This window comes from Accipiter gentilis, chromosome 2 (assembly GCF_929443795.1).
Source record: "Accipiter gentilis chromosome 2, bAccGen1.1, whole genome shotgun sequence".
NCBI classification, from domain to species: Eukaryota; Metazoa; Chordata; class Aves; order Accipitriformes; family Accipitridae; genus Astur; species Astur gentilis.
Genome location: NC_064881.1, coordinates 17493443 through 17508141, shown reverse-complemented (window position 1 = coordinate 17508141; position 14699 = coordinate 17493443). Strand labels below are relative to the sequence as shown.

The 14699-nt window shown below is 41.2% G+C and overlaps 1 protein-coding gene across 1 annotated transcript in view; it reads right to left on the bottom strand.

The window, feature by feature from the left end:
* The window catches only part of PREX2 (phosphatidylinositol-3,4,5-trisphosphate dependent Rac exchange factor 2), a 187157-nt gene extending 173099 nt beyond the window's left edge, over positions 1 to 14058 (bottom strand). Inside the window, exons 1-2 of the mRNA XM_049825355.1 lie at positions 14027 to 14058; positions 13708 to 13930 (exon numbers count right to left, since the gene is read on the bottom strand). Of these exons, the coding sequence (XP_049681312.1) occupies positions 13708 to 13848 (141 nt within the window). The 5' untranslated portion in view covers positions 13849 to 13930; positions 14027 to 14058. The remainder of the gene's footprint in view (positions 1 to 13707; positions 13931 to 14026) is intronic.
* Between the last annotated feature and the right edge of the window lie 641 nt (positions 14059 to 14699).

Genomic DNA, 14699 nt, shown 5'->3' with positions numbered 1-14699 from the left:
TTTGAGAAAGCAGCAGATACAATCCTTATTTTAAGAGGTCTCCTCTGTAATTCTAACCGGCAGAAAGATCTCAACTCTGCCAAAAGTGTTTCCGACATTATGAAGCAATCTACAACTTGTCACTTTCAAAATGTTAAATCAGTTACATCATCTTGAAAACCTGGAGGTATCTTTTACTGGTAAGCTTGAGATCAGCTAAAGACAGCTCACGTTTTAGTCTCTTTAATTACAAAATTCTCAATTATCTCGATAATTATTGAAACTTCATATTTTATCATAAAATAAATTAAAATAAGCACACAAGAACCAAACGCAAATATAATATTTTCACACTCAAGCTGACTGTATTTGAAGATGTCTAAGAATTCCTACCTTACTGCTAGCCACACTTACTTCAACCATTCAACAACATAGCTAACTTCTGGGACCACAAGTGGCGCCTAATTTAACACTGCAAAAGCCAGTGATGCCTGTCCTATTAACACAAATAGTACAATACAAGGAAATCTCATCACATACTTGACATGTTTCAAAGGAGGTTTTGTGTGCTTTTTCATTTTGAGAAGAACCAGTAACCATTCCCTCTCCCTTTTCTACCTTGTTCATGTATTTTTCCTTTATTTCCAGTATTCTCTCCCTTCTACTTCCAGAGCAGAGTTTCTCCTGTAATCCCACACCTCTCATTCTTCATATTTATTCCTGTCGTTAACTACTTTTATCCTTCACTGAGACCTCTTTCCACACCTTTTCCCCATAACACTCTTTCACAATGCAAAACAGAATAACGAGAAGGAGCAAACAGCAGCTACAACTCATACTTTAAGCATCTTCCCCGATCTCTAAAAATACCACTTTTGATATTTAAAGATAAATGAAGAGAGGAAAGCAAGGCCTAAGTAAGGTGCTAACTACACTTCGCAAGAGAAGGATAAGGAGAATTCTTTAACGCCTTACAGTGCAAGAAAAATCATAATTCAGTACCTCAAACATCTATTACACATATTTGGGGGTTTTAATTTTTACCCTCTGAAAACTTGTGCAAAAGATTAAGAATGAAACCAGGGTGAAGATCAATGATACTGACACCAGAAGAACTCGCCCCAAAGGAGTCTGAAATATGATCAGGAGTATGAAGGGGGTTTCATAACAGGAATGATTAAACTTGGACTTCTAACAAGAAAAATAGTGATGCAAGTACTTAGTGAATTTTTCAGGCAGGACATTTAAAATGAGCAAAAGGCATTATTTTGTGGGAAACACATTCAGAAGTTACTGGTGCCAAAAAAATACAAACTGTACAAAAATAAAATGGGCAAACTCAGAGATTACATAGCTTGCATCTAGCCCTACATCCACAATCTCGAGTACAGACAGCCCCCAAACCACTAGTGCCTGAAGTACACCCTCCTTAAGTAATGCTACTAACCACCATTATAAAAAAATTACTGTGATAGACCTATTATTAACTCTATCACAGCAATTCCCAGGTTCCTTCCAACACATCTCATTTTAGGTCTTTATCTTATACTGCAAGTTAATTTTTGAGTGGTATTTTATAAGCTTTCAGCAACAAAAATCAGCAGGCACTAGAAGGAAGGAAGCAGCTATCATTATAAATTTAGGGTGGCCGTTTTTACAAAGGCATTCTATGAATCAGGACGTATTTACTGTCTTCCTGCTTTATATGGCTTCTGCAGAATAACTCTCCCCCACAGACAATAAAAGGATAAATAGGAACTATTCAGCAATTAATATTTTACAAGTGACAAAACACTAACTCTACAGGTATGTGCCACTTTTCCTTCCCTCTACCTTGTAAGGCTTTGGTTTCTCTTTAGTGAAAGTAGTGCTTATACACTGCAGAGCTTCAGCTGCTTCCACATCTGTTTAAGGCTCAAATGCCTCTGTGACTCTTAAAGCAAAGTCCCTTTACCATGCTCACACTATAGAATCCAAGGATGTTGTCTCAAAGCATCCTGTCACATGCTATTTCTTCTAGGCATCTGGATACGCCATATGCTTAAATTCCTTGGGTAAGGTAACTCAGCACATACTAAGTAATAAAACAAAGTGATTTTCCAGTCTTGTTATACAAATTCATAGCATCCCAGACATCAATCACTTTGTTATACAGTACATCATTTCAACTTCATAGCTTTGTGGTTTTAGTGCCCAATTTTTTTCAAAAAGTCACAGTAGGATTACGAAGTAAAAACATGGCCAATTAAGTTTACAGAAGAACCTGAGAACAACCTGAAAGTGTATTAAAGGCCAGGGAAGAGAAATCTTGCTTACCATTCTTCCATTTTGTATATGGTACTTTCTAGCTTATTTCCATAACATAAAATGGGACGTTGATGATTCTTATGGTATCTTTTGTTAAAGAAAATACAAACTAATTAATTATTTCAGGGGTTTCTCTACTTTCATGCTGTTACCTAGTAATCAGTATTTAACTTAATTCCCAATCTGGAATTTTTAGCTGGGTAGTAACACAAAACCAGCTTTGTTTCAGATACACATTCATCATGGTTTGAACTGTCATGCCTTTAGGGGTGGGGGGGGCAGCAAGGACACAAATATAGATGATTCAGGGTTTGTAACTTGACGAATCTCAGAGTATCTCATCTACTTCACCAGTTTGTGCCTATTACAAGGTAGCCTTTCCAACACAGATACTCCGCCACCAAATTCACCCTCCACCGCTTGCCAGAAAACCCTTCCTAAACAAGCCCCAAGATACAGGTCTCACTGAAGGCTTTCTGTAAGCATAACTTCATGATGTTAGTAAGGCAAAGAAATTAGGCTTTTCAAAAAACTGGACATTTACAAGAAGTACAACAAGTATAAACACAGTTCTAGCCCAAGTATGAAAACTTTCTTGTAGTTTAGCCCTTCTGGCTTACAGTTCCTGACATATGCCCCAGCCATTTCAGCTGGGGACTCAGGGGTCACAGCCACACATATAATCCACCTTCAGATTTGTTTCTCAGACTGCTGAGTACATGACACTAGTCATGTACTGGCCAGCCTTTAAGCTCTGACCAGCCACTACCCAATTTTATGTTCTCAGTTGCTTTTTGTGATGCAAATAAAAACATCCTTATTATCTACCAAGAGGCTGAAGTCCCAAGTACAAAGAATTTCCCATGGCCCTGCTCACACCTAACCAGCAACAATGAGGATTTACTGCATAATCTCATGGATAACTCTTCTTGGCCTAGATATTCTCCATGTTTGGAGCCTATTTCTCCTTTTCTATTCAGCCTGCCAGATGATTGCTCTTGCCTAATCCATGCTATTCAAATTGATTTATATCCCTGATGGAGCTCTTAACACATCATCTTTAAATATCATAGAAGACAGACACCATGTACACACCTCAAGCAATTCGGCTCTCTCCTATACATTACTACATCCCTGTTGAGATCACCTATAACACGTTACTAACATGGATACCCGGCAGGGCAACAAGTTATTTTCTGAGACTTGTCTAAGAGTGCTCTGTCTCCACTGATGCTCCTCTGTCACATCATGTTTGATTTAGGCCTAAGGTGCCTGGGATTGTTAAATCACCATGTAGGAATACATTCAACCCTCACTCTAGGAATGACTCCATTTAAACAGCCTGAGAAGTTACCAGTATGTATCACAGGGCAAGTTATAAAAAACTTATTCAATGTAAATTCACCTGTCAATTGATGCTGGTCACTTCCTCTGTTATAATAGGCAAAAGTATATTTAGAAAGCAAATATATCAATACATATAATGTACTTAAACTTCAGGTGCAAACATCAACAGCTACAGCCAAATTTCGTTTTGAAGTGAGAATGCATATAAAACTTTCCTAGGAAGGTCAAGGAGTAGATTATTTATTCTGCTCCATTCAGTAAGACATTACCAATTTGTCAGGGGACCTGCATCACACAAATGACACTGAAATAAAGCAAGCCACCCTACTACATCATATTACTGTTCTTTCCACTATTCTTCAGTTCTAGCTGTTTCTCCTACCCATTCCCCTACACTAAATCCATGCTCTTCAGCCTTGAACTTGAAAGCTCATGAGGCATGCCAGATGATTTGGCAGCCAGGCTACCAAAAGCACAAAGGAGAATCAGGAGGTCTCATGGGACTTAAAATAAGCGTCAACCCCTAATATCTCAGTTCTGTCCCTACAACAGGATAAATGCAGCTGTGAACAGTCTGAGAGAGAATCACAGGAGCAATAAAGCTTGCACAAAATGAAGCTGGCTTTGAAGAATTACCCTTGCAGTTTCCCAGGCATTTTAAGTAGACAACTATTCTTCTAGCATCAATTATATATAAGGGGAAAGGGCTGCTTTGCTGTCAGAGTACTGAACTGGGAATCAAGATATCAGATTATATTTCTGGCTCTGCCACAAACTTCCACTGGGACCCAAAAATCCAAGATCTGCCTCTAAGTTTCCCATTTGTAGAACTACTCAGATTTGATTTATTAACAACAGCAATGCACTGAGAGAGCTCTGAATAGAAAATATTACAGAAGTGCCAGGTTATCTGTTTACTGAGCAAATATAACACAGTCGAAAAAAAAAATCTGTGTATCTGAGTTTCCTCTTGGGTTTTTAATATTTGTTTGCTGAACAGTATACCCTGGCCATTTGCACTGCAATTTCAGAGGATACAGGAAACAAAGTAGAGACGCAGCCCTGAAAAATTTGCTCTCCTGAAGAGCTGGAACTTCAAGACAATCTTTTTCTCCATCAAAATTGATGTAAAATTGACGAGTCATGTAGGTTGGTAGGGACCTCCAGAGGTCATCTAGCCCAATTGCTTGAGCAAAGCAGTGTCACCTAGAACAGGTCTCTCCCTCTTACCCAGTTGAGCTTTGAACAAAATAAAGATATTCCACTATTCCCCTACATTGAGTTGGAATTTCCCACTTTCCACTGTGTCTCCTTTTTCCACTGTGCACCTCTGAGAGGAGTATAGCTCCATCTTCTCCATATTTACCCATCAGGGAGCTGTAGACAATAATAAAAATTCCACTGAGCCTTCTCTTCTTAAGGTCAAAGAAACCTTGCTCTCTCAGCCTGTCTTTGCAGTCATATGCTCTAGGCCCTCCTCACCTTGCTGGCCCTCCACTCTTGAATTGGAGAGCCCAAAATTTGAGTCACAAAGGTCTCAACTGTAGAGTAGAGGGTAATGAATCACTTCCCTTGACCTACTGGCAACACCCTTGCTAAAACAGTCCAGGATGCTGATTGTTTTTGCACTGCAAGGGTGCAATGCTGACTGTTGTTCACAAGCACTCCTAGAGCCCTCTCTGTAAAGCTGCTTCCCAGCCCCCAGCCTGTACTGATGCACAGGGTTATTCCATCCCAGCTCCAGGACTCTGCATTTGCTTTCACTGAACTTCATGAGGCTCCCATCAGTACTGCTGGTACTCCAGCCTAGCGAGATCCCTCTGACTGCTCAAAGTGCACCTTCCTATCCTACCATCCAGAACATTACTGAAGACACGATACAGCGTTGGTTCTTGAGGGACACTGCTCATAACTGGGCACCACTTGTAGTTTGTGCTGTTGACAACTGTCCCTTGAGTCTAACAGATCCACCAGTTTCCCACCCAGCTTACTGTCTTTATCCAGTCCAAATTGATGAGACCTGGATGTAAGGATACTATACACCACTATACAACTATGGTTAAATCAAGGTAAATAATATCTGTAGCTCTCACCAAGTTCACTGAGCCAGTCATCTCCTCATAGAAGGCAATCAGGTTGATCAGGCAGGATTCACCCTTGATAAATCCCCAGAGGCTGCTTCCAATGACTTTCTTCTCCATCAGCTGCATGGGAATGGTTTTGAACATGATTCACTGCATCACTTCCCCAAGAACTGAGGTGAGGCTGATGAGCTCACACCTCCCCAGATCCTCTTCCTTGACCTTCGTGAAGCTAGGTTTGACATTTGTGTTTTCCCGGTCATCAGGAACTGCCCACAATCGCCATGACCATTCAGAGATGACAGACAGGCCTCACATTGACATCAGCCAGCTTTCTCAGATGCATCCTACCTGATCCTGGACTAGTGTATATCTGGTTGCCTGAAGTACTTCATAACTGTGCCACCTTCTACTGTAGGCAATGACACATTCTCACAAAATCTGCAGGTAAGCTTCAAGAGGCCTAAGGGAAACCCTTATTGGTGAAAACTCCAGGAGAAAAAGCATGGAGTACCTCAGCCTTTTTTATGTCCCCTCTTCACAAGGCTCCCTGTCCCACTGAGCAGTAGGCACACATTTTCCTTAGCCTTCCTTTTCTACCAATGTACCCACTGTGTTGCCCTTCACATCCCTAATTTCAATGCCAGCCGAGCTTTGACTTTGCTATCTCCATTCTTGTATGTCTTTATATTCCTCCTGAGTAGCCTGTCCCTAAGCTTTCTGGAGTCCCACACCAATGCACACAATCTATTCACCAAAGACAGTGATAGTCCTGCTCAGTCCAAAACAGAAAACTGAACTAATATGCATGTAGTTTAGAAATAGAGCAAAAATAGTGAAACAAAATTCCTGAAAAAGAATATGCATGAGTACGTAAGTATACAAAGTTATTCAAGATACTTGTATAAAAACACAGAGCCTAAATTATTCATCTAAATTATTATCTTATTCAAGCCTGTATTTCATTCATGGGTAGCCCAATTCCTTTCCAAAGAGGGACATATACTTAACATACAGACACATGGTTATAACCTTCTACAGACCAGCAAGTTGGCCCCACCAGTATCTTAGGTCAACTATAGCCAGTTTGGATTTGTTTATTTTGGCCAAAATACAGTTCCTTTTGGTTTCCAATGTGAAGAACTTCTCAGTTCCTCCTACGGTGTAATACTGTTACTAACTTTGACTTCGTCTTCTTTGACAAAATTGTTCTTCATGCTAAACCTACCAAAAAAATACAAACCAACCTTGGACTGCATAGTTTCAAAGCACTTGGTGTTTTAAATTGGTGAAAAATATTACTACTGAAGAGGGTTGAAAAATATGTCTCCATAAATATTTGAAATCACTGCAAACTGCATACTATTCAACAGCATTAGGCTGCATGGAGTAACTTAAGTCTGGACATATTGATTGATGGTCCCCTCCAAGTAGTCTCTTCTAAATTAGCAGCTCACGTTACAAACATGTGAAATATATGTGGCAGGAGAGTTAGGACTGAGCTATAAGGCAGAGCAAAAGAACAATTGGAACACTGCAAATATGATGATATTTATAAATACAGATAAATCAAGAAGTTGTAAAACACCCCGAAGCATATCATGGTCTTTAGCATGATACGTCTTAGTCTACAATAAGTCTTGGGAACAGAGAAGTTTCTTAAATGCTGTGAAACAAAGATTTCTCCTTTCAGTATTTTAGACTTTTCACTGAACAGCTAAAGAAACCACCTTTCTTCTTAAAGGGTAGCTTTTCAAAATATAGTCTAAGTACCTCTGAGAGCAGTAAGAGGAAATCCATTGAAAAGTATGAAACATCTGTTTAGAGTATAGTGCAGTCTAAGTCCAAACAAGGTAAGATATGCGCTTGAAAATTCTTCTGAGAAAACCCTGCTTTTTGCCATTGTCACACCTTGCATGAACTCCGTGCTCAGCTGGTAGAGATGCAAATAATCTTTCTTGCTAATCCACTCCATAAAGCAAGCATTCAACTTTGGGGATGGGAGTTACAAAGAAATAAACAGCTTTTAACCAGTTACCCTTACTCTGATAAAGGCCACAGGTGGTGCTATTGATATAGCCAAGCAAAGTTAAATAAGAATAGAATACCACATTCACGTTTTTTGTAACACTTAAGCAAGCTAAAAACAGCAAAAATTGGAAGTGAATGGAAAAGATATTGACTTTCTATGGTAATTGTGTTTGCACTTCCTTTTGACTTTTTATGATGAAGTAGCCATAGAATGTTGTTTTTCTTTTCCTGAAGAGAAAGGAAATCACATAACCTTATCAAAAAATGCAGCCAGCTAAAACCCTTCCCTTCCATTCATTTAAATCCGTTTTATAAAATATAAATGCAATTATACAAACCATTATGAAGTCACTAATCATTACTGCAACTGAGATACACATATAACATATTTAAGGAGTTGGACTCAATCATCCTTACAGGTCCCTTCCAAATTGAGATATTCTATGATTCTATGATACATACATATAGACACAAAACCAACACACACCCACTGTTATTGTATCAAACTACAGCCATAAAAGATCTTTTAAAATGGTTCTTTTGTGAAAGGCCCAACACCTCATTTCATCATCTAGCATAACCATTTGAGGAGTTTCAATCCAGGACAAATCTTCTATTGCTGGTCGGGGTTAGTAACACTGAATTTGACTAAAAAGTTACCTGGTGTCTCAATTACTATTAATCACTTGTCCAACAAATTAGTTTGCTCAACAATCAAAGAAATACTTGAGCCAAGAGAAAGGAAAGGCTCAGTGTGGCAGGGAAATACAGATCCTGGGGAGCCACACGGTCACTGAGAAGACTGGGCAATAAACCTTATAAACAAAATCTCTTTATGCCCATTGAAAAGCAAGGATTCAGCTTCCCTTAACAGGGCACACATTTAAAGAAAACAAACCCTTTTTTCACTTTAGTGCAAGCAGAAGAGAGGGGAAAAGACAGTACAGTAGGATCTAATGGAAATAAAACTGAGATTTGAGAGTTAACTGGCAGAAATGTATATATATTCACAGAAGAAACTCTGTAAGCCATACTATAGTCTACATAATAAACTAGCTTTGCTTTTTCCCCCAGCTGCTTCAAGATCTAACTAGTCACCCCAGCTGAGGCCGTGGCATTTTGGAAGGCTTACACAAGTGCCAACATCTGCTTCTATTCCCATCAACGTCAAATTTGTCAGAACACGAAACTGCACCAGAAAAGCAATCCCTCCCATAGAAAAACAAACTCTACTTCCATGGATATGCCCTGAAGTACCAAGTGTAGCAGATCTATTACATTTCCAATTTCTATTACAAAATAAAATTTCTTTCCCAAGATATATATACACTTTATTTATTTATATGTATTTACTTACTATTGTATCTAGCCTATTTCCCTTTAGTGTATCTGCACCCTAATGTTCTTCATGGCCTGATTTGCCTTTAGTGGCCAAACAGTCATTGTACAGCACAATCATAAAAACTAAGCCTTACACCAAGGTACAAGGTGACAAATTAAGCCAGCCACTTTTTGGCAACTCTTTATTATTTAATACTTTTTAATTTCTCAGCAACTTCTACATACAGTTTTACTGGTCTCTTTACTACTGCTACATTGAGGGTTCAGGTGAGTACCCTGATTTATACAGTAAGTGAAACTTTACATGAAAACATTAAGCAAATTAAAAAACAAAACAAAACAAACAAACCCACAACTTTTTTTTTTTAAAACATTCATTAAAAAGTCAAATATATTCCACAGCATAAAATTGTGGACCAATGAGAATCTTGGAAAAGCTTATGTAGTTTTACTCCAGTTAGCTAACTATGCTTATAGAGTAAAATAGGAAATTTTCATTACATTTACAGAGAGCACACTAAATATACATGCTTTGTCATTTGCTGTTAAGAATGAAATAGATAAGGTACATCCTGACAAAGTCACAAATTTTTTTTAAAAAGCACCTTTACCATGAACGCTCAAGGTAAAATTAATTATTCAGTTACACAGTTGGATGACACGTAATTATTTTAGACAGAGTACATATTCACCAACTGTTGTTTTCTCTCCCCCCCCAGAAAGTGCATTTTGGTAAAAAAAAAAAAAAAAAAGATTCTCCTCTATCCTTGCAAGTACAGCTTCTCTTTCACTGGAAAACAAAAATTTCACCATCGGAAGATGATATGATCACCAGAGATCACCCAGAAGCAGAAAAATCCCAATTGCTAATTTAGCCAGTAAAGTATCAATAGTTTGTAACAGAAACCTCATATTTTAGCTCATAAAAAACTCCATCTGTAGATAGCAGTTTTCAAAGACTTTTTAGCGCCTTAGGTAAATGTTTCCCTCACTAGATTTCTTTCTTTTAAGAAATGCTAAATGCTAACAATAACAAAAACTCTATATTGCAATGATACTCCAAATGTTATAATGAAATGTCTGAAGGAAAAGTGTAAGCCTTTCTTTATAATTTCCTGTGCATGCCTCCTGCCTCCAACATTGCTGAGACTACTAGTGGACTTTAGTTTATCCACCTCATGTATGTTTACATACCTCACTCAAATGGGTCCAAAACTGTTATTGCTCAGTATTACTGATGTCTCAATATACTGTGCTACTCTAGCTTATTAATGGAAGATTCAGGAGAAATGAAAGAATAATATTAATACAACCAGACCTTTCCACTCAGATTTCATCTGTGATGAGTGCAGATTAAAAACAACGTACTGAATTAACACTGCATACAGCCAAAAAGAAGAGGTGAACAAACTCGCATGAGAATGACTAGTTGGCTATACCTATCTAATAAAATAATTAATATATTAAAACTTCTGCTTTGCACTTAATAGCCTTGTAGACTTTCGACAGAATATAAAAACCAAGCTGCTTCTCACTACCCTGATGCTGACTGGAAGATGAAGAATCACAGAGGAGTAGGGGAGCAAAAATACTTTAAACAACCAACCAGAAATCGGTCCTCAGTAAGACGCTCTTTAATTCCAATATAAACTGAAGACGCTGAATAAATTTAACATATACTGGACATGTTTCCCGTGCAGGGAAACCAGCAAAGCATTTCCCATGTTGACACACACCAGCAAAGTCACTTCCTCCTTATAAAGTCTTCATTCTCCAGCCAGCCCCAAGCCATACCAGGCAAAGACCCGTTTTCCCAACATGACTGCATCAGCAACAGGGCTCTCCTCCTCCCACCATTCCAATAAATCAAGCTTACGCTTCACTTCCACTCCTGTCTGTATTACATAGCGCCCATTGTGACAGTGTAATTTTGCTTCAGCAAAATTGCAGGGGTGGTGCACATTATCAGTTCACTTCACAAGATCTCATGAAGTACTCAGGCAAATGAGTTAGGTGTAGTATGATGTACATTACACTTCCACACAAATCCCACTTCTATACTGCCCCTTTCCTACACAAGAACAATCGACTGAAGAAAACTGTTTTTTTCTGTTCCTTAATTTAACTGCCTCAACAGGGCGTATACACAAAATGGAAACTGCGGTCCAAATGGGTGAAAAGTTGGCTCTCTTGCCCACCACTACTACACAAGTGCTAATGTACTTTTCCATATGAAGCATATACATCATAAAAGATTACATTCTGTAAGCCCACAGAAGAAATAGGCTCTAACCCTGAAACCACAGGGGGTTTTTTCATTTATCTCAGGGAATACTCTGTTCCTCTTAACTACAGTGAAACCTGCAGGTACTCCATGCAAACTGTTAGGAAGACTATAAATGGCTTCAGCTTCTCAATCATAAAAGAAACATGGTTTTCACCACAATGATCTTCACAGACGGTGTCAAGGCAACCTGGAAGCCTAACCCTTAGCTTTTATTGGAACTCGGGCTGCCTCTACTTTAACAAGACATCCTGGAAAATAGGACAGGGTTTGGACAGAGAAATATTCAGTGCTGGGACCCCACACTGGTGATAGGGGGATCACTTCAGACTATCTCTAGTCTAGTCCCAGGAACTACACACTCATTAGCAGCCAGATGTGCTCCTACCAAAAACCTTCCAGTTCACTTCCATCCAATAAAGGAACCCAGGCTGTGTGCGCCAAGACCACCTCATGATGTGAAACAAAGTAAGCTGGGATAATGTTTGTATCTCAGAAGAGCTCATCCTAGGACTGATAATGGTTTTAAGAAAGGGAACCACAAGCCTAGGATACCTAAATGAGAGAATCTAGCCTCCAGATCAAGTAGTAACCACAGGAACAAGTACAATGATGGTTTTGATGGCTTATGTAAAATAAATGTGACTGTGTCTCCATACTGGCCCTAGTCCAGTGGCCCTCATAAATCCACCACCACAGCCGCTCTCAACAGCAGTCCTAGCACATAGGCCAATGGAAAGCTGAGAAGTTGTTTTCTCAAACCAAGGCTGAAGTACAGTTAAAACATATGACACTTCCCTGTCAAGGATTTACATCTCTGAACTGTCACTTCAACCCTGTTAACAACCATTAACGAATATGAAAAACTTGATGTAGAACCAACTATTTAACTCCAGCCCTCCTCCCTTTCTCTGTATGATTTCTTTTGATCATCTTGATCCCAACTGCAAAAAGACGTATTACTGAGTTCAATATTTGGATGCAACTTGAAATACATACAGAGCCTGCTCTTTAGGAGGAGCTGAGCACTTTTTGCTTGAACACCCATATCTGCTATGTCTTAAACTGTAGGGTCCAAAATTAAAGATATTACAAGTTCTTTAAATTTGCTGAAATGATCTAAGACTCTGACATACACCAAATTGGGGGCTTAAGATAAAATATTGAAGAACATTCCTTTAGGATAGGTATTTTTTTTACAATAGGTAAAATCTGAGTGTTAAATGGAAGCAAGTAAAACACAATCGCACAGCCACTTCTCAAAAACTTAGATGTTAAACTTCTTTAAAAAAAAAAAATAGAAAACACATTGGACCATTTACCGTTTTTCATGGTTCTGCTGAGGATAAACATATGGAGAAAATAAGCTACTCTGTAGATCTTATTTCACTCCAGTGTCTGTGATTTTATTCTCCCCATCACAGCCAAGCTGAGAATTTCCTCTTTCATGATAATAAGCAGAAAGTCCACAGATCTCAAGGCAGCAAAGCAGGAAGTTTGCAGTTTGAAGGATTTCCCCTCTTCAGTGGGACAGGGGAGGAGAGAAAAGTATGAGGGGGCTACTGTGAAATCTTTTACAAACTTAAGCAGCTGATTTGGACATACTTATCTCAACAGGGTCCTCGAGTGATGCTACCGAGGCCACGCGCAAATGAAACGCCGCCCGCATCTGTTCTGTAATAATTCTGTCACCCTGGCTTTTTGAGAGAGTGAAAACTCCTGCCTTTCCCATTAAGGTATTACCCGGCACGAATAATCCTATCAACAGTGGCAGTCAGACGTAGGAGGAAGCTAAGACTGCTGCAACACAGCTCTCCGCAGAACGCGCTACCTTCCCAGCTGACCCTGTATCACAAGACAGGAGTTAACGCCACATGTGGCTTTAATGCCGAGCAGCTGCTGCACACCAGCACCCCCTCCGTCCTCCTCCTCCTCACCCCCCTGGACTATCGCAAGTAATGGAACTGCAGCGCCCTGTAAGCAACACGAGCCCCCACACCCACGGCAGACCTGAACCCAAACACGTTACCCCCGGAGAAGCGAGGTCGCCCGTCCGGGCTCTCCGAGGAGGGCGGCCGCGGGGGCGGGGGGGCACGACCCCTCCCCAGCCCGTTCAAAACCTGCTACTCCCCCTCCCTCTTAAGCCAAAGCGGCCGCCCCGCGCAGCTCGGGGCGGAAAACCCTCTCCCGGCCGCGGGTCGCGCCGTGCCCCGGCCGGCGGCAGCCCGCCCCGCTCCCCGCCGTGGGCGCCGCCTTCGCCGCGCAGCAGCGGGGCCGCCGGGCGAGGCGAGGCGAGGCCCCCCCCGCGTCCGCGCCGCTCCGCGCCCCGCCGCTCACCGACACCAGGAACTCCAGCGTCCCCACGTAGTCCCGCTCGGTCTTGAGCAGCTCGTTGAGGACGCAGACGCGCAAGCGAAGCTGCTTCTCCAAGTCCTTGCCGCTTTCCCCCTTGCCTTCCCCTTTGCTTTCCTCTGTCATGGTGCAGCGAGGAGGAACGGTGCTCCCAGCCCGGCGCCTTTCCCGGCTGCTGGCAGCGCTGCCTGAGCGCCCCGGCACTGCGCTGCGGACAAGGACAACAAAAGACCCCGCGAAGTTACACGGCGGGGCCGGGCTCCGGCCGGTCCCCAGCCGCGCAGCAGCCTCAGCCCCTTCTCACCCGGCTCCAGCAGCGGCCCGAGGTTCGGAGGCGAGGAGCCAGCCCCGTGCGTGCTCCTTTCCCGTCAGGAAAGGGACACAGCCTGGAGGAAACGAGCGGTCACTGGTTCCCAGCTCGCCCTGTTAGCTGAGAGGTTGGAAAGCCTCCGCAGCAGCACAGACTTGGACATTAATCAAAAGCTTTGTATCCATGTGACTCCAACCCTTCCCCCCCCCCCCCCCCCCTTCGCTAAATCTCAGGAAAAAGGAAAGGAAACAACTTGAGGGAAGATTGCGTGCCAGCAGCTGCCTGTTTCACACACAAGCTGCGAGCTCCAGTTTGAGGCTAATTGGAGATCTCCAACAACAGAGCACAAGAATTATAAAAATGTCCCAGCAAGCTGGCTGGCCAGGGGATCAGCAGTTGTTTTTGTTTTGCTTTAATCATCACCAAAAGAGCCATTTCAGCTTCCCCTTCCACACCTTCCCACGAGACATATATTACCATACATACACTGATGTGTATTACAAATACGTGCTTTGATATTCTTCTGAACAGAGCTAAGTGTGTGCCTGTGCTAAGTGAGTACAAACAGTACATTTGACAATAGGTACAGAAAAGTTCTTCTGAGATAGGGGATTTTTCAGGGGTTTTCTGGTTACTGAAACAAGGTGGTATAAAATCCCACACAGTT